At 40.8% G+C, this 20,264-nt stretch overlaps 1 protein-coding gene across 6 annotated transcripts; it reads left to right on the forward strand.

Moving 5' to 3' along the window:
• The first annotated feature begins 4,704 nt into the window (after positions 1-4,704).
• On the forward strand, positions 4,705-19,150 carry cabp1a (calcium binding protein 1a). Of its 6 annotated transcripts, XM_039803596.1 has the most exons (8): positions 11,682-12,360; positions 13,176-13,361; positions 15,884-15,914; positions 16,282-16,425; positions 16,525-16,634; positions 16,724-16,798; positions 16,899-16,971; positions 18,070-19,150. In XM_039803596.1, the coding sequence occupies exons 1-8, from the start codon at positions 12,220-12,222 to the stop codon at positions 18,093-18,095; spliced, it is 786 nt and encodes a 261-aa protein (XP_039659530.1). In that variant the 5' UTR covers positions 11,682-12,219; the 3' UTR covers positions 18,096-19,150. The 6 variants fall into 6 exon arrangements, with proteins under 6 accessions (XP_039659529.1, XP_039659534.1, XP_039659530.1 ...); XM_039803595.1 differs by lacking the exons at positions 11,682-12,360; positions 13,176-13,361 and adding an exon at positions 4,705-5,653; XM_039803600.1 differs by lacking the exons at positions 11,682-12,360; positions 13,176-13,361 and adding an exon at positions 8,678-8,999.
• The last annotated feature ends 1,114 nt before the right edge of the window (positions 19,151-20,264 follow it).

Raw genomic sequence — 20,264 nt, forward strand, 5'->3', positions numbered from 1 at the left:
TATAGTATTACTATAGTGCGCCATGAGGAATTCTAAGTAATGACAACAAAACTGTCGGCGCGTCCACATGATACAAGCCTTCCGTGATCGCGTTTCACCCCTGCCCACCTCCTCCACACAGTTGCTAGTAGCCAAGGAGGACACGGAGGATTAAAAAAACATGATGGATTCTTCAGAAGAGGTCATTATCTTCACTCGATTTTTCCGCACGCAAAAGTCGCCGGACGACACTAGTTTCTGAACATAGCCATACTGAGAAATACAGACCGAGTTGTGTGGAGCTGATAGGCTTAATTAGTAGGGGTGTGCAAAAAAATCGATTCACATTTGAATCGAGATTCAAGCTCTACGGATTCAAAATCGATTCTTTTTTTATTTTTTTATTGTATGTCTACAGTAGACATACTGCAATCACATGGGAAAAGTAACTACATTTACATACTGTGAATCGTTTTTTGAATCGAGAATCGTTTTTGAATCGAAAATCAATTTTGAATCGAATCGTGAGCCTAAAAATCAAATCGTGACATTTTCTGAATCGTGCACCCCTATTAATTAGCTTTGTAGCAACTAATTTGGCAATGGCTTGAATGTAACAGACGTTCATTAATATCAAAAAGTTACGCACTAAAGCTTTAATGATAAAGGAGCAAATTCTGTAAATGTTATTTTATTTGCTGACAGGATACACAATTGGGGCTTTATGACTGAACTGTCAACTTAATAGATATCTAAATGAAATGAATTGCAGAAAGGGCTATAGCAGTGTGATAACAATATCTAAAGAAATATTAATTAATTACAGACATTCTTCATGTCATCTATCATATCTATATGTGTTTTGATAGTTATGTGATAACTGAGGTCCAATGTTAAACATGACATGAATGTTTACAGGCGCAGCTAATGTCATGACTCCTGCCGGTGTGGTAGTTTATTGTGCTCCCCTTTGAAAAAAATCAATCCTGCTTTCACGAGACATGGTTAGATAAGCACATTTTAGGTCAAATTGTGTGAGTCAGCCTGTGCTTAACACTGGAGATGAAGCGTTTTTGGTAAATTTACTAAACTCTTGTAATTTGGTTGTATTTGATATCAGGTTTGTATTTCTGTAAATAGGGTTGAGGTGAAAAACAAACAAAAAAAACGGTCTGAACGGTCTGAGATGATTTGAGATGGTTGTCTTCAAAGCTATAACTATTGTGTTGTCTTGATTTGCAGCTAAAAGCGATTGCATTTCGTTCTCAAAAAGCCAATCATTTTGATAGATTCAATTTGTAGATTCTGTAAAATGTTTATGAAGTACTATCTCTGTTGTTCTGTGACGTATTTATTTTACCACATGGGATCCATTATTAAAGCCACCATCCTTAATCAGTCGACAACACCTCATGGATATTATGTGCACAGTCTAAAAGGTAGTGGAAATTCATCTTCAGCAGCTTTACAGGTCCAACGCAACTCAAGCTACCCACCTATTCAATTCTAATGTTTACAAAAATGATTTACAAGCTGTTTACATTTTTTTTTTTTTTTTTTTTTTTTTTTTTTTTTTTTTTTTTTTATTTTTTACATGGGGGGGGAAAAAAACAACCCCGGTGTGGGGGAATTTATTTGTATTAAATTAATGTTTTTTTTAAACAAACAAAATAAAAAAAAAAATATTTAAAAAAATTTTTTTTTTATTTTTTATTTTTTTTTTGGGAAACATTTTTTTTTTTTTTTTTTTTTTTTTTTTTTTTTTAACCCACCTTTTTTTTTTTTTTTTAACAATTTTTCTGTACATTTAATAAATGGTCGAGTGTCTTATTTAACCAGCTGTTGTCAGAGGTGTCACTTTTACACAGATATCACAGATGGGAAACAAGCGGTATACTGTACACTGTATTCATGTTCTTGAGTCCATTGTGCTGAATCAACCATTCCATTAATTAAACTAATTGAACTACTGCATCTCACACAGCTTTTACACTAAATCTCAAATACTGATTAAAACAAACTGAATGGTTCAGAGAAGAATAAAGTCGTCTGCAGAACTGCCACTCCGGTATTGATAACTGACTCTGCGATATAAAGCAAGGGGACAAAATAGATTGTGTTGCCTCTTTCCAGCCAGATGCAGTTTTATAAAGGCAGGCATAGGCTTGCAATGATGTTGTCATTGCTCTGTTTACCAGCCAGAAGCACAAAAATGCTGAGGCAATAATAAACATCATGTTCAATTCAGTGTCTACATTACTCATACATTTTGGGTCCGTGAAAAATATTTACGGGGGTTGATATTTGGCCTTACATCTGCATCCACAGTCTAAAAAAGAAGTCAATATCCTCCACTGGGAAAAGCTTCACCCTTTCTGATCACATTGGAGTTTCTCTAAAGGTGCACAGGTGTTGCTACATCTGGAGGCCTGTAGCTTTGGTGAATGGAGGCACGTGCTGATGTGAGGTGGATGCCAATAATAACACGGATCATTTATTTAGAAAGCCCTCAGTGCTTGTATTCATAAGCTGCATGTTTATGGGCACAGAACTGTTTTGCTTCAGTGTCACAGGTCTTGAATTATTAAAGCAAGCTATAGTAGTTATTGTTACAATACTGCTCAGTGTAAAAATAGGATACTGTAGCATGTGTATGCGCAAGGATTATCATTTGAGCAATATGCACTAAGATCACTAATTCATATAATTGAAATAAGTACATGCATGGGCATAGAGATGTAATAATATGAGAGGCAGTGAAATGATAAGCTGTGGTGGAGTCCAGGGACCTCTAGGTGTGGCTGATGGGTTCCTCAGTGCCCCTGACAAAGTAAAGAATAGTTTCATTTGACTTTAATTTCATTCAAATACAGAGAACCAGTACAACTACATAATGTACATACAGTAGACAAAACCATGTGAACACCTGTAAAATGTCATGAAATACAACAGCCACGCAACAAATGATGAAGCTTAGAGTCTTCAGTTTAAGTAAAGTTAGTCTGGATCAACGAGGGTATAGTTGGATAATTGCCTCACATCATGTCCCTCACCATCCGCTCTCTGTGTGTTGCCATTCTCGAACTCCGTTCGCTTCGGGAAACAACAATGACTTGAAAATGAAAAACACACGCTGAAAATGGCAAGTTCTGAAGGAAATTTGGATCATGCTTGGTCCTTTCGGCGAATGATTATAAAGATTTACAAAGAATATGTTTACGGCATTTACTATCTACGTTTTAGGACCGATTGGTGGGGATTGCTGTGGACAAAGTACACACAGCATTACACTGGTAAGAGCAAACTACGTTAAATCATGTATCCAGCTAATTTAACTAGCTTACGTTACATTATTGTGTGAACAGTAAACTGTAGTTAATATTGTATGTGGCGTTTTATTTTGCGGGGTGCAAATGTTCCACCAAAACAAGTTTTCTTCCCGAGACCCTTTTCCAGAGCCACTGTAGCTGCGTCCAGAGCTTAGCACCGCCAAAGAAGATTGTGATTGGTTTAGAGAAATGCAACCCAGAGTGTTTTTTTTTTTCCAATCCTGGAATGTACATGTGGCATATAGCCAGAGCTTACTCCTAGAGGTCCCTGGCAATGCGAGACTAAAGTAGACTTTTGAACAAAATCCAATGTGGCAATTACTTTCTTGTTCTTTTTTTTGTCACTGGTTCACTGAGAGGAAGGCTCTCTTTTGCAGGATCACATTCACACAGTTCCACATTCATACCTGGAAGCTGCCCAGTACAACCACAGTCTGATCTGCTGGCCACTGAGCAGCTCCACGGGAGCAGTTACGGTTAAGGGCCTTGCTCAAGGGCACCTCAGTGGTGGTAATGAAGAAGGGACTCTTTCACTTTCCCCACCCAGATTTATCCTGTCGGTCTGGGGATTGAACCGATGACCTCTTGGTTACAAGCTCGCTTTTCCAACCTTTAGGCCACTTTGTGGTAATTTGATCAATTACAGAATTGACTGGTAATGTGTGCACCATTAAAAATTGAAATGGAAAGGGCCCTTAGATGGCGCCTGCATTTTAGTCACTTTTGAGGCTCTGACCTATAGAGAAATACCCTGTGTCAAAACCAACATTCATATTTCTTTTAAAATTTTGCTTACTAATTTGCATTTAATTAAATGATCACAAACTAACTCACAGCAAGCCTGGTGCAGGAGTCATCTCAGTGTAGAATTGCTGGTTGGTTTGTGTTGGGGGTCTCAATGGGGACCCATGGCTCAGTTTCACCCCCAGGCCCCAAAGCTGGTTCCTCTGGCCCTGGATAGATACAATATGGTGTCAATAACATATTGTCCAATGGAAAGGACAAAAACGTCAGAAAAAGGTAAAAGTGCAATCTTATACAACACAAAACAACTGACATAGCAAAAATAAAAATAATATAAATAGAGCTGAGTTAACACTTTCGTGCCACTGTCCGAACAGAAATTCAGCAAAGATTGTTATTGTTGCAGGGGCTGTAGTCTATTTAATTATTATATTAATGTTATGCATTTTGTGTCTACACCCAGAATGATTTTGTCGCTGATTTTGCATTGGCCTGTTGTATGATTGTTATGAAGCAAATGTTCATCTACCTGGGAAAGGTAGCCTAAAATGTTCACCAAGGCTATTTGTCATGGAAAAGTTTGCCGACCACTGGAAGGCTATATCTTACTACCGTCCGCACCCACGTCATTGCCACGATGCCGGAGACCAGCATTCCCATCAATGAAAAGGTGACGCGCTTTGCAGCGACGTGTGTGCCCTTCTATTCAGCTGTCTGCATGCGCGCGCTCCAAGGTAGCATAACTTCACGCGGGCAGGCTCTGCTATGTGCTAATATGGGACAACAATGGAGAGGAAACGGTGTATGATGTCGATGATCAACCCACCGAGACAGAATAGACCAGATCCGCAACAATGAGCTCCTCTTTTCCAAAATCTGAATCCACGACCTCTTTACTGAAATCCTCCTCTGCGGCGAGGAGACCGACACACCTCCCTGAACGCCCAGCAGACACAAGCCGGAGAAGTCAGCATCAGCATCAGCATCACCACCGTCCCGCCGCACTCCACAGCAGCAGCAAAGCCGAGGAGTCCTTCTGGTCGGCCGAGTGCGACATCAGTGCCCGGAGACCCCTGTGCCATCCCTCCCTCGTCGGCAACACGGACAGCGGTAGTAATGATGCAGCCACTCGGGGCAAGTGTAAGTCACATGCCCCCCACAGCCAAGTTCCCGACCCGCCGGAGCCAAACGGCGAGGCGGGCCGAGGTGTGAGGGAGCGCTGCAGGTCATCCACCAAGCCCGCACACCGGCACCACCACCGCAGGAAGCACAACCGGGAGGACCGTCCGCCGGCAGCAGCAGCAGCAGCAGGACCGCCTGAACCGGAGCATCCCCGCCGCTGTCACACGCACACCCGCCCGGTCCCCAGGGTGCCCTCTCTGTCGGACAGCAACGACGACAGGGCTCCTCTCTGTGAGCCGAGGGACCATAAAGGGCTCCGTTTGGCTAACAGCGGCGGTAAGGTCAGCAGTCCAAACCCGTCCTCCTGCTCCCCGGTCCCGCTGTCCAGCAGGTCGTCTCGCCGCTCCCGGAGGTCCAGTGCTGCTTCTTCTGCATCCGAAATCAATTTACGCACAATCCTCAATTCACTGTTTGGGCAGGTAAGGCCCTAAAATATAGGGAAATTAATGAATCAGCCAGTTGCTTTACATTTTTTGTCTGATTTAAATTACTTCCAGAAAATAGGATAAATAGCCTATAGAGTTTTAGTGTGTGAAGTGCAGGGGTGCTCTTGCGAGCTGTGACAGTGACACCCCAAACCCAAATCCTTATTTATGTAAAAGTTAAAGGTCCCATATCATGCTCATTTTCAGGTTCATACTTGTGTTTGGGGTTTCTACTATAACATTTTTACATGCTTTAATGTTCAAAGAACATATTGTTTTTCGGTCTGTCTGTATTCGCCCTCTGTCTGAAACGCTACATTTAAGCGCCTGTCTCTTTAAGCCCCCATCCCAGAAAAAACACGGTCTGCTCTGATTGGTCAGCATTTCCGAGTCTTCTGCATCTACGCTCTCAGAGCCGCATCTACGCTCTCAGAGCCTCTGCACCGTCATTGCAGTCTTTTTACAATATGGGACCTTTAATTGATTATCTATTATCGTTATCTATTCTAATAAAAAGCTCGCCAATGTATAATTACCAATTAACCAATTTGAATGGAGGACACTGGCTACAACTAAAAATAAAATGCATTCAATTCACATAGGCTTGCCATGCAGAAAATAGTGCTATGTTATTAGTATTTCTACCAAAGAGCACACGGATATGAAGTGGTTAAGTGTGTCTTCTGGCTACAATGACGTCCTATTTACAATCAATATAGCTAATGTGCTCTGCTCTGCAGTCTGCAAACACATGTCATTACTGGACAAACTGGACAGGGAAAAGCTTCTTCCACACATGCATTTCTTTTGTCATTTGTAAATACAGCACAAATAATACAGCCACAATTATACTTGTAGAGGATATGTGTACACATAGATTAGTGTAGCATGGAGACTGTACCATTATCCTTCTTTCCAGTGTTTCTCTTGATTCAATGAAAAAGCCGACCAAAAATATTCTTCTTTAAAACCATGTATTTATTTTTAAGTTGTTTACAATCAAGCCACAAAAATACCTTAAAACATAATTACTTATTTTGAAAAAGTGTCCCCATATAAAAGAAATACAATACTTTTGTACACTTGTTAAATTAGCTGATCATAATGTAAATGAGTGAGCCACTGGTAAAGCTCATCTGCTGACCCTGACAGCCACACACTTCCAAAAATATGAACTAAGCTCAAAATACTTACCTGAGACTGTCCACCTGACTGTCCCTGGTCTCCCTGAGACTGTCCACCTGACTGTCCCTGGTCTCCCTGTCCCTCAGTTCTTTCTGTCTCCTTTGCCTGTGACATAGTGACGTTAGTATTTCCATAAGCACCCATTCTTATAAAGATGTTACCAAATTGTCTTGATATGAAGACTTATTGTACTTACTTGGCGTTTTGGTGTACTGAAAAAGGATCTTATGTCTGTTTTTATTTTCTCTGGCATCACAAATCTTTAACATCAGATGTCTAAATATGAGTCAGGTTCATAGGTTCATCACGTGGTCATATTGTAATTATAAAATGATCTTGCGTCCTCCACATAAATATTGGGTTTTGTCTGGGACAGAGGATATTTAACTGCAGCAAACCCACTGATCTGCCACTTAACATCATATTGAGCAAAACACAACTGTAGATCTTCAATATTAACCCTAATATCAGTTCACATAACGTTAGGCTTATCGTCGTGTTAACGTTAGTTGTAGTGGGTGCATTTCTATCCAACAATCTATTAAACAAGCTAGGTAATGTTACATTATATTACACTAACATAGCGAACCAATTTATTACTCAGCATCATTTCTATTTGAGACAAGAAAAACTTAATCCGATGTTTAACGTGAATAAAATAGCCTTGAACAGCCTACTTACTACATTCCTGTCATTACTTGATGTGAGTCGAGTGCAGATGGGTAAAGCGTACGGTATACTAGCCGCATCCAAGGTGGCGCGCGCCATCGCGACGTCAAAATGACGTAATATCCTGCCGGCGCGCCCGGATTTATGGCGCGCGAGCAGAGGTACAAAGCGGAAACAGGAGGCCTGAACGAGTTCGCTGACAACCGGATGCCAGGACTCTCAGAGTGACTGCAAGTCTCTCTGGTAAACTTCCTGGGTTAAGATGAGTTCTTTTATGGTCAATGAAAGGCTCGATCCAACAAAGTAGGTAATCGACTCAAATCAAAACATTGACGGCAATGCTGCTGCCAGTTCTGCCGTTGTTTACCTTTTTCTTCTTCTTCTAGTCCGTAGAAAGAGCAACGTCGGTAGCCTTTGCCCATTAGCGCCACCGGTGTTCAGGAGAAGACCGCAACTAGTGTTGCGAGCACCAGCGCGGGTATAAATAGTCACGCCGATCCCATGACGTCACATTTGCACGCGCCAGCTGGGCTGCATCTAGTATATAAGAGCCTTTAACGTACAGCAGGCAGTGGACCAAACCACTGTGAGGCAAGGGAGGGGGGACTCAAAATGTTTCTAAACTTAAAAAGCTTTTTTTGGGGTTTGTATTGTTTTACTACTTACACAGATATTTTAAGTACACATCATTATGTTATTTACAATACACAGCATTGTTTTTAACAGCATTGGGGGGGTCCTGACCCCCCTGAGATTTACACCTATGCCTCCAATAGAGCCTCTCAATCCGGCTGGCCTTTTTATTTTATTTTATAGGGAGAAGTGGAAATCTTTGATGTGCTGATGTGTATTGGGTGAAAGAAAAAGATATATATTCATGTTCCTGTGTCATTCGATCGGGAACACTGCAGTGATTGTGTTGTGTTTGAAGGAAATCACTTTGATGTTTCTGCTGGTGATGGAGGATCTATTTTGAGCCTTAAATCTATTCACACAAGACAAAAGAGCTCAGTCTAATATGCTTGGATCAGTGGTGTGATTTCGCATCATTTTGGCTCACCGTGCTATAGTCTGTTAAAGCACCAGTTTGAGTTTTACATTGCAAATCCTCACAAAGCTCCACCTCGCCGCTTAAACCTCTGATAGCATGTTGTTAATGGAGGGCATTGTCCTTGTCTCTTCCTCAGACGTCAGAGTTTAGTTCTTGCCATATAGGGTGTTTGGATTTTAATCAGATCAAAAATCAGGAGGTGATTTAAAATTAGGAAATCTCTCAACCGTAAAATAGACTCAGTATGGCAACACAGAGATCATCCATTGTGGCTTCGGGAGAAAAATCTTCTTTGTTCTTACAGCATGTGAAAGCCTACTCTACAAATAACCTGTGATTCAGTCTGCGGGCAGCTCTGTGAAAATATTAACGTGACCTCAAAAAGATCTTTGATGTGACTGCTAGATGGAGAGGATTTCAATGACGGACAGAGATGTAAGGCATGGTATGAGAGATGCACGCGATATTTGGCATTTATTCTGTACAATGCACAATGCAAGAGCTTTTTGTAAGTGTTTCGACAAGCCAGAAAGGAAATACATGTGTACAGATGATGATCAGTGATGAAAAAAACCTTTCATGAAAGGAACCTGTATCCTTATTAATGTCATGTGCAGAGAAAAAGATTACCTCAGCTCTCTGTATTCAAATTTTCTACACACACACACACACACACGCACACACACACACGTGTATTTCATGCTAACAGATGGACTATACAGTAACTGTATTCTTCACACAGTCACAGTCTTTATGTGTTTCTCTTTGGTGCCATGTGGCTGCTGTAGGTCAGAGTGACTGTGTCTTTGGCTGCAGAGGGCAGAGGATGATGTGTGGGGGTGTAAGGCATGAAAAACAAAAGGCACATGCAGAAATATAAAGTGCAATATGTGAATTCAAATACAATCTCAAACTGATAAATTTGTCTGGCGCTTGAGAGTGCGCAGTGGTGGAATGTAACTAATTACATTTACTCAAGTACTGTACTTAAGTACAAATTCGAGGTACTCGTACTTTACTTGAGTCTTTTCTTTTCATGGCACTTTTCTACTTCTACTCCACTATACATTTCAGAGAGAAATATTGTACTTTTTGCTCCACTACATTAATCTGAATGCTTTAGTTAATAGCTACTTCACAAATAAATGTTTTTTGCACGGAAAACACAAAAATACAATGTTTTATTATAAATTAAACTACCCAAAAATACAAGCACAGCTGCAATGATTAGCTGATTAATCACTCACTGTAGTTGAGTGACAGAACTGTTTTGATCGTTTCCAGTTTCTAAAATGTGAGTATTTTTCTGCATTGAGTATTTTTTTTACATACTAGCATTAGCGCTTGGTGGGCTATAAACATAGACAGTATATAAGAATGGTCCAACAGATCCCGTGTCTCTGGACGGAGACCAGTGAAGGCTATTAGAAGCACTTTTCCGGTGATCACTAGCTTTACTGTGCAGCCTCCAACTGAGAGAGACAACGTAGATGTGACGTGAGCAACGTGTCTGAAAGTTGGAAGTCTTCTGGTAGCTCTCAATCATTCCCAATCTTGCAGAGACGGAGAGCGTAGGTATATGTAAGGAGATAACATAGGCACAGGCTAATTATTGCTAACTAAAATGCTAGTTAACAATAGTAATTAAACCTAAACAGCTCATGTAAGTCGAAACTGCCTGCGAGCTTCTCCTATATAATCCTATATAATATATGGTAATTCGTCTACTATCTGACACAATCGTTAGCCTATTTTTACAAAAACGTCAAGTGACGTCAAAATGAATGCTAGTCAGAGAAATGCTAACAGGAGGTGATCTCTTTGTAGCATCAAAATGGCGCCATAGGAGGTTTGAGTTTTGAAGCGAAGCTTACCCCCTTGCCTATAAACACTGAGTATAAACACAGCCGTAAATGTGCGTGTAATGTAGAACGGTCGGCATTTAACAGTCACAAACTCCACCAGCGGTTGGCAGTTAGTTGGATACAAATCCCCCCATGTCTGCACCAATCCGTGTTAACACAGCCCACCTCCACGAGTCTTACCCGGCGACAGAGCGGCAGGCCTGGTAGCTGGACAGTCCGGTACACTGTTGTTCAGCAATGATTCCACAACAACAAAAACACAGCAACTCGCGTTGGGAGTTTCGTTGAAGTTGGATGTAGTCCAGTTTGTTGTCTAATGAGTGGACACTTGCAAGCAGGATTGATGGAACAGGTGGCCAGCTAGCGTTAGCTTTCCACCTAGCTGCTTTCCACTCCTGCACACCGCTGTCGAGGTCCCTTTCCCCTGGCTAGCAGCGTCGGGCGACACCGCAGGCTGAGGTGCTGGTCTCCGTAACAGGCAAAGCTCGCGTAGTGTGTTGAGTATTCCATCTGTAATAAAGTGTCCTGCATATTTTCCGATCTGTACCAATGTATCCCGGTGGTACACATGTGCGGTAGTTTGAATGCACATAATTGCTGTAAAAGTTTTCTGTTGAAAAGATGGAGCCTGTTAGCGAGGCTGCGAGATGGCTGACGCTTGTTTTGCTTTGGATATCTTCGGTAAAGACGACAGTCCAACCCCCTATGGGCGGGTTGAAAACATGCGGAAGTAGCTCCTACTACTGAGTCATTTTCTTTTTATAATTTATAATTTTATATATGTCAATGGCTGTAGTCCATTGCCTCTGGGCAAAAAAATCTTCCGATGATGCAAAAATCGTCATTTTACATCATCGGAAGATTTTTTCCAGACCCACAATACAGAGATCTCTCGTCTCAGGGGGACATGAAGGAGGGAAGCACGGTCATTCGAAAATGCTACCGTGTTTCTACTGATACAAAGCTTGATGCCAGTTCACCTCCTGGGCACTGCCAGGTGCTCTTGAGCAAGGCACCGTACCCCCCAACCGCTCAGGGCACTGGTCCAGCACTGGCAGCCCACTCACTCTGACATCTCTCCATTTGTGCATAAATAGGTCCTGAGCATGTCTGTGTGTATTTCAGGCCTCTGTGTAGAGATTTCTAACAAAACAGAGTGTAAATTGTAATTTCCCCACTGGGGATCAATAAACAGTATAAATTATTAAATTATAAGTATAAATTAAATTAATGCTAAATCGGAGAAGAATCGGAATATTTCTTCCACCACTGAGAACGAGAAGTGCAGGTGAGGATACTGGAAATAGGTCATTACAGAGTGTTCTTGTAAACTTGCCCAGTACATATTTTCACAGCCTACAAATACCAACTATCTCACAACAGTATCTGTGGCCCTTAAGCAAAGTTTGCAATACTATATGTTCCTGCAGGAAAGCTGACACCTCTTATCCCATTTCTCCTGTTTGGGGGTCTGTGAATCCATGTCGAATTGTCGGTGTTGTTCACAGATAACTACAACAGTTTGGTCACTGTGACAGTTGGGTAAACTATCTCACAGTGGAGCACTTTCTTTTCCTTTAATAGGCATAATTCTGTTTCCCTCCTTGGACCACTTCCCTCTCTCTCATTTAGTTTCTCACCCACACATTTTCTTCTCTCGCTCTCTCTCTCTCTCTCTTACTGTATCATTGGCTGCTCTTACTATTGCTATTCACTTACTCCAGATAGTGCAGTACCATTCAGTTCATTGTTTTTTTTTCAACCAGCTGTAGGTTAGCACCCCCGTCTTCATGGGTCTTGCTGTAACCAGAGTTTGCACTCCTCTTAAAATCCAAACTGCAAACTTAACGGAGAAAAGGTCCTCATGCTCCTTTTTAGTGCCTCTTTTTTCTTTTGGTATGGGAAACTGCTTACACTGGCCTCTGAGAACGGTAGGATTGTTTTCAGTGTGGGGCACTATTACACCATGTCTTTCGCAAATTGTTTGGTGGATTTTGTGGTGCATTTGAAAGGGAAATTGGGAAATGAAACTGGACAGTAGTGTTGTATCCTCAGATATTTTTTTATAGCTGTTGTTCTTTTTGCCCAAAAAGCTGCAAAAATCCTAAAAGATTTCGAAAGGTCTTTATCTGTATGTGTGTTTTTCAGGATATCTTTACACATGTCATGATTATTCTAGATTTTGGAGTTTCAATATCCCACTGTTTGTGGTGGAAATAACGTTATGATTCGAAAACTACTGTGAAACTGCTCTGCTTGTAGTTGGCTTTCGAGTGCATTTTGTGAAACATGTTAGATTAATGGCTTCAGACTTTGTTTGTTGCAGATCTTAATTGTGCAACAGGACCTATTTTCTAATTTTAAAAAATGACTGTATGTCCCACAGAAGAAAATGTGTTCTAATGTCTTTGGCGATAATAACATTATCCTGTTCCCCGGTGCTTTCGCTCGTCTTTTCTCTGCTGTTTACTGTTCCTGTGACAGTGTATAGGTGTGAGGTGCCAGTCCCTACAACGTGGCGAGTAAACTGTTATGAATGATGAGTGGAAAGTATTCTCTTGCATAGATACGCACGCGGACACATAATACTTTTACGGAGAAGTACACTTCTGTCCAAATTTATTCTATTGCCTCGATTCAAAAATATAGAGAGTCTACATTGACTCACACATCCTCTCTCAACTTGTATCTTCATTGCATTGTGCTCCGAAGCTGTCTAACACTGTCTCTGCACCCCTCTGGAAAGATGCTCCAGGATGCTGAGAGGAGATTCAGAGGGGTGCTGTCCTGTGAGGAGATGGGCCAGGCAGGGTATCTTGGGCCTTATCAGGAGTCCATTGTTTCCATGACACAAAACTGCGTTCTCGTGAGCAACATACGGTTGCAAACCTGTGTCTTCCTGAGTAAAGGCATGGCCACGTGCAGGCAGGCTGTACGTAAGTCTGCACAAACATCATATTTGCTTCCATATCTGTCTGTATTTACATCAGCATTATATCTGACCTGGAAAGTATTTCTGTCATTACCAAACAAGCTGCCACAACAATTATCACTGCTAGGCTGTTCAATTATTTTCTATCATAATATTTTACTATTTCCACTCCTGCTGCTTTTGACTGGTATCTTGCCAACTGTCCGTAGGGAACACACAGGTTTGGAAAATTACTTAGACTGAAAGCTCACAAATGACAACAGGCGGGTTTAGGAGCTTGTGCATTCATGCAATGCCTTATTTGCTTTCTTGCCAATAGTTAGATAAGAAGATTGTATGGAAGCCCATTTCCGTCTGTAAAAGAAAAAAGAATATGATAAACTCTTAGACCTGTGATGAAAAAGAAGGATCCTGGAAGACATTATAATGAAAAACTTTTCCAAAATAATGAGAAACTTTCTTAAAACTCATTATTTTGAGATACTAAGTCATTATATTGTAATAAGTAAGGCGTTATTTTGATAAAGTTTCTTATTTTGCGATACTAGGTCATTATTATGAGGTAATTAATTCATTATTTTGAGAAGGTTTCTCATTATAATGACCTACTGGATCTTTTTTTAATCACATTAGCCGAAATGGGCTTCCACAATAATTGATACCACTCTTACATCTAACAGGTAAATATGTAGCTGGAGCCAGCAGCCGGTTAGCTTAGCTTAGCTTAGGTAACAAGCTCTGTCTATAGCTAACACGTTACATCTTGTTTGTTTAATCCATACAAAAACTAAAGTGTAAAAACGACGATGTGGTTTTAAAGGGCATTTTATGTACCACTTTTTCTTGGCCAGACGCTGTTAAAGTTATAGTGCATAGTTTCTGTTGCCCCCATGAGGAACTCTAAGTAAGGACAACAACACTGTCGGCGCATCCACATGATGCATGCCTTCGGTGATCGCCCCCATCCCGCCCCCATCCCGCCCCTCCTCCACGCAGTTGCTAGTAGCGTTTAACCCGTCAAATCAAGAAGAACACGGAGGATTTAAAAAACACATGATGGACTCTTCAGTAGAGGTAATTGTCTGAACGGTGACGTATAACGCATCACTCTCGGACAACACCATCTTGTAAACATAGCCATACTGAGAAATAGTTTTGTGGAGCTGATAGCTTAATTAGCTTTGTATCAACTCATATGGCAATGGCTTGAATGTAATTTGACGTTCACAAACCGAAACAAAATGTGTGTTTTAGAGATGCTGATAGGTGAATTTTGTTACCTTCTGACAGAAATAGGCTGTTTTCACCTGTTTCCACTCTGTGTGCTAGGCTAAGCTAACTGCTGGCTGAAGCTTCATGTTTACCTTGCAGACCTCAGAGTGGTGTCACTGCTCTTATCTGTCAGCAAGAAAGCAAATAAGCGTGGTTTCCTTTCAGAACAACTTCCTGTTACTCAGTTACAATCTGCACAGCTCATATATCTCCTTGGCTACAATATTACATGGTTACTGATCAAACAATCAAGTGATGGCAGGTAAATGTTGTATGAAAAGACTGAGCAGCCTGAATATTTTAGGGGTGGCAGTAGCTCCGTCCATAGGGAGTTGGGTCGGGAACCGGAGGGTCACAGGTTCAAGTCCCTTTACAAAGTGTGGACTGGTAGCTGGAGAGGTGCCAGTTCACCTCCTGGGCACTGCAATGGTGCTCTTGAGCAAGGCTCCGAACTTTTCTCAATTGCTTGGGGCGCCTGTCCAGCAGTCGCAGCCCCCTCACTCTGACATCTCTACATTGGTGCATGCATGCTCAGGTATATACATTATATAAATTATTATTGTACTTTCAAATCTCAATGAAAACAGCCTAGTAATGGAGTTTTGAGTCATATCAGTCTAAGAGATGATGGTTGATCAACCGTCAGTGATGGCGTGACAGATAAAGCGCTGATGAAGCACACAAGTTGGATCAGCTAGTTAAGCATCCTTGGGCTCATGTGCCTCCTGTGTTTTTTGTCAGTGGTTCCGATTAGACAGCTCTTTGGGCCTGACGTCAACACTCAGTGTTGTGTTTAGACTTCTAACTGCTCCTGCTGTTAACCCCTGAAGGATCTGGGATATGTCTGCCTCTGTCTCTCTGCCCTTTAAAGGTTGCGTTCATTGTAAGCAAGCACTGGGAGAAAAAAAAAATCACATTCTTCTGGGAACTCAAAGGGTTATGGTTCCCAGTCATGTTTCATAGGAATCCGCCTATTTATACTTGGAAGATTTGTCATCAAGATGTGAGATAGTTTCAGTCTAACATCTTTCACCGTTTGACATCCTTAAGTTGAGGTTCACAAGAAGGCTGAGGGTTGTTATGGAGAAGATGGCTGATCTAGGTTTGGGCATCAGTCGAGTCACAGCGCTGTCATTGGTACTGTATGTTTGGATGTAGCTCATACACAGACGAGTTGTGTTTGTTATGATGTGTGATCATGATGACTGCTTTTGGTTTTGTCCCAATGATTAATTGTCATTTCTTAATAGGACAGAGAGCTGCGGCCAGAGGAAATGGATGGTAAGTTTCTATTTCTTTCATGTTCTATGTATCTTTACTGATGTTAAGCCAGGGGTCAACAACCTTTACTATCAAAAGAGCCATTTTGAATTTAAAATGTTATTAAATAACCGTTATTCATTTCTATATAATTTTTTGTCAAAGCAATAGGAAGCCAGTGGAGAGCCCTGGTTTCAGACCCCTGTGTTAAGCAGTCAGACAAAATGTATAATTATTATAAAATGATTCAATGGCAAAGTGCTTTACAGAACAAACAAACCAGAAAGGACAAATTTTAACATGTGGTACCAGAATTACATGTAGTGTTTATATGTGCAAAATAACATACAATTCAATTGCTAATAATATTTCTCTTGTTGCTCAACAGAGTTGCGGGATGCTTTCAAAGAGTTTGACAAGAACAAGGACGGTTTCATCAGCTGTAAAGACCTAGGGAACTGTATGAGAACCATGGGATACATGCCCACTGAAATGGAGCTGATTGAACTGAGTCAACAGATAAACATGAACTGTAAGGACTTAACTTGTGTATTTATGTGTCATGCATATCGTTGTATCCTGTTTCTGTATTGTGGTTTGAAACTCTGTGCCAAAATCTCTTTTTCTCAAGTGGGAGGTCATGTTGATTTTGAGGACTTTGTAGAGCTGATGGGCCCAAAACTCCTCGCCGAAACTGCAGACATGATTGGAATAAAAGAGTTAAAAGACGCGTTTAGAGAGGTAAGCGTCTCTGGATTCAAGTTTTGTGTGAGATTTTTTTACTATTAACTTTTCCATTTTTAATGTTGTTTTCTGCTTACTGTCATCAGTTTGACACTAATGGTGACGGGGCCATAAGCACATCTGAGCTCCGAGATGCAATGAGGAAGTTGTTGGGCCAACAGGTAATAGCTGGATCAGATAAGAGAACAGAAAAACATTCTTGAATGAAGACCCACTGTGTGTGGTTCTCCAATAACGGCTGCCAACCATGTTTTCCCCCAGGTGGGTTTAAACGAAGTAGAAGATATCCTGAGGGATGTTGACCTGAATGGTGACGGGCTTGTTGACTTCGAAGGTAAATCACCCTTAACAAACTGCTCATTTAAAGGCACTCCGAACTATACAGCATCCTTAAAGGTCCAATGACATGCTGCTCTTTGGATGCTTTTATATAGACCTTAGTGGTCCCCTAATACTGTATCTGAAGTCTCTTTTATATAGACCTTAGTGGTCCCCTAATACTGTATCTGAAGTCTCTTTTATATAGACCTTAGTGGTCCCCTAATACTGTATCTGAAGTCTCTTTCCCAAAATTTAGCCTTGGTGCAGAATTACTGCCACTAGAGCCAGTCCCACAATGAGCTTTCCTCAGAACATGCCATTTCTGTGTCTGTAGCTATTGAGGAGGAGAGAGGGAGGGGAAAGGTGGAGGGTGGGGGTGTGGCCTTGACCAACTGCCACTTTTCTCGTTTGAAAGCCATGATGCCTCTCTCTCATGGGTTGGCCAAATTCTCTGGGCGGGCAAAGCAGAGAAAGGGGAGGTTACCTTTCTTGTTATGACCTCATAACAAGCAAGATTCCAGATCGGCCCATCTGAGCTTTCATTTTCTCAAAGGCAGAGCAGGATACCCAGGGCTCGGTTTACACCTATCACCATTTCAAGCCAATTGGGGACCATAGGCAGGCTGGGGGAACTCATATTAATGTTAAAAAAAGTGAAATTTTCATGCCATGGGACCTTTAAAGGGACAGTTCACCCCCAAATCAAAAATGCATATTTTTCCTCTTAACTTTAGTGCTATTAATCAATCTAGATGTTGCCCAATGTTGGAGAGATATAGGTCGTAGAGATGTCTGCCTTCTCTGGGACATAATGGAACTAGATGGCACTCGGCTTGTGGTGGTTAAAGCGCCAAATAAATACTAATGTTTTTGGAAAGAGGCGCTGCCGTTGAGTTTCTAAAAATGTTTTGGCGTTTTGAGCACCAAAAGCCGAATACCATCTAGTTCCATTACATTGGAGAGAAAGCAAACATCTAGATTGATTTAATAGCACTACAGGTAAGAGGAAAAATGTGTATCTTTGATTTTGGGGTGAACTGTCCCTTTAAGGCATGCTGTAGCGTTATTTGCAACTATTTCATGTTGTCATTCTCCTCCTCTCTCTTCACAGAGTTTGTACGAATGATGTCTCGCTAAGATCATAAAATGATCGGTCCTGAATGTGAAGCTGTGTCCTTCTCTATACTTGACCAAGTACACCAGAGGACATGCTAAGATCTCTGAGCCATCCTAATCTGAATGACACTGGAATTAAAACTCCTTGAATGTTACGGAGCGAGGAGTCACCTCACACTTTCAATCAATAAGTGTTCTTCCTGAAGAGTCTCAAGTTCAACTGAGGCGGAATTTGCTGTAGCCTAGCCTATGATTGTCCAACTTGTGTTTTTGCACTTCAATTTTCACTAAATAACTTCCTGTGTCGATAGATTGCTGGTGTCTTGTCTCGTCTTCTACGTGGTAAAAAAAAGAAATCCCTCATTGATGTACAACAAAATCAGGATGTAAAAGATCACGGCACTGTTGAACATTTCGGTACGTTTTCACACAGTATGTGTTATATTAGAGATAGTGGAGTGGAATGTCTTTTGTGTGACATTGGTGCTCCAACCAGGAACCCATGTGGCAATATAACACCTGTATTGTAACTGTGTGACCATCTGTGGTTTTTCACCGTGCCAGTCGAGTCCTAGCCTATAAAAGCATCACTATATGACAACTACATGCAACGAAGAAGCAGATCTCTGATATTAATGAGAATAATGAGAAACAGAACTCAGAATATGTCACTGTTTTTCGCTATAGTCTTAGATCAAGACTATTTTCAAAGATGCACAGCTCTGGTTGGCAGCATCATATGTCTTTTAATGCTCACAAGTTTGAATTCCTAAAATCTAGCTTTGGGAACAAGTAATGTCTGTTTTTAAAAGTCCATATTGCCCTGTCTGCAATCATACAGTAGGAATTACATATGTGAACTGTGTTTACAGTGGATGTGATTATGTTGTACCTTTAACTGTATGTCAGTGTCAATATGATTGTAGTTGTGGTAACGTTCCACACATCTGTGTTGTCAAAGCAATTTTTATGCATGCCAAAGAGAGAAATTTATTAAATTCAGTATGCACATTTGCATTTTTGTCTAACAAAGTAAACAAAATATTTCGCCAAGTTAACTGTATAAAAATTTTAAAAAAAAAGGTGTTTACATTTGAGTCTCTTTTTCTGTGATGATGTTGCCAAAGAAAACACAGGCGCAATATAGTAGGAAACGGTTTTTAGTTTGTTATTTAGATATGAAATGTATCACTGTAAAATAACTGTGTTGTGTCCCTGTGTGACCTTTGACGAATTTTGCTTACATTTTTTATACTACAAACATATTCATTAGTTCTATTACTAAAGACAGATCAGATAGTTACACCCTATGCATAAAATGTAGGCTACTATAAAGAGATCCCTTGCTTTATTTGGGAAGCAGTGACAGGCAGTAGGCCTATTTGCATGCTTTTCTTACATACCAAGCAACTGCAGCGATTTTATTTCACTGTTATGCTCCAGCTAAAAGTATTTGGCAACACATGAACGCCATAGTAAAGGAAAGCAAAACAGTTAAAAAAAATGACCACATAAAATAACACTAAAATGCTCAGTGCAAGAATTAGTTTTCATGTAGAAAGAATATTGGAGACTGTTGCAGGCACAGCAACACCCACGATAAAACTGCACTACTACATGCTGCTGCCTGTGAGCCACTTGTCTTCTGGAGACACATTGTTGCAAGCGGCAGCAACAAATATTAGAACATATGCTTATGCAAAGTACTTTGTAGAAACATTATGATTTTGAAGGAGATTACTGTAAATTAATTACAAATGTTGATCAAATCTAAAGCACCAGCTGTAGCAAACAATTTAGGGCTCTATGTATTCTTCTTTAGATAGATAGGTATGTTTACCAACGCTGTGTAATCAGGTGGGTTAGAAATTAGACGAAAAAAAATAATCATAAAACACCTGTCATCCATAGGGGTATTGCTGTTGCCATAGCAACTATCTTCATTCATTCCTTTCTGGTCAACTCACGAGTGCACCGTGTGCGCGCTGCGTTGGACTCTTGTGATTGGACAATACTCGGACCATACCATACCGGAAGGAGGGGAGGCGTTTAGATTTCTTAAAGAACATGCTTTATGGCCTAGGTAATACTACTATATTTAAAATAAAACATAATAATAATAAATATAATAATAATTGTCAGACCCACGAATAATTAAGTAAGAAATATAAAGATAAAAGATATCTTATC

This window comes from Perca fluviatilis, chromosome 6 (assembly GCF_010015445.1).
Source record: "Perca fluviatilis chromosome 6, GENO_Pfluv_1.0, whole genome shotgun sequence".
NCBI lineage: Eukaryota > Metazoa > Chordata > Actinopteri > Perciformes > Percidae > Perca > Perca fluviatilis.

Bases quoted from the DNA above. Each gene is read 5' to 3' on its own strand.
- cabp1a (XM_039803595.1), top strand. From the start codon at position 4,907: ATGAGCTCCTCTTTTCCAAAATCTGAATCCACGACCTCTTTACTGAAA. The intron at 15,915-16,281 runs GTAAGTTTCTAT...GTTGCTCAACAG, and splicing joins GCGGCCAGAGGAAATGGATG to AGTTGCGGGATGCTTTCAAA. The intron at 16,635-16,723 runs GTAAGCGTCTCT...TACTGTCATCAG, and splicing joins TAAAAGACGCGTTTAGAGAG to TTTGACACTAATGGTGACGG.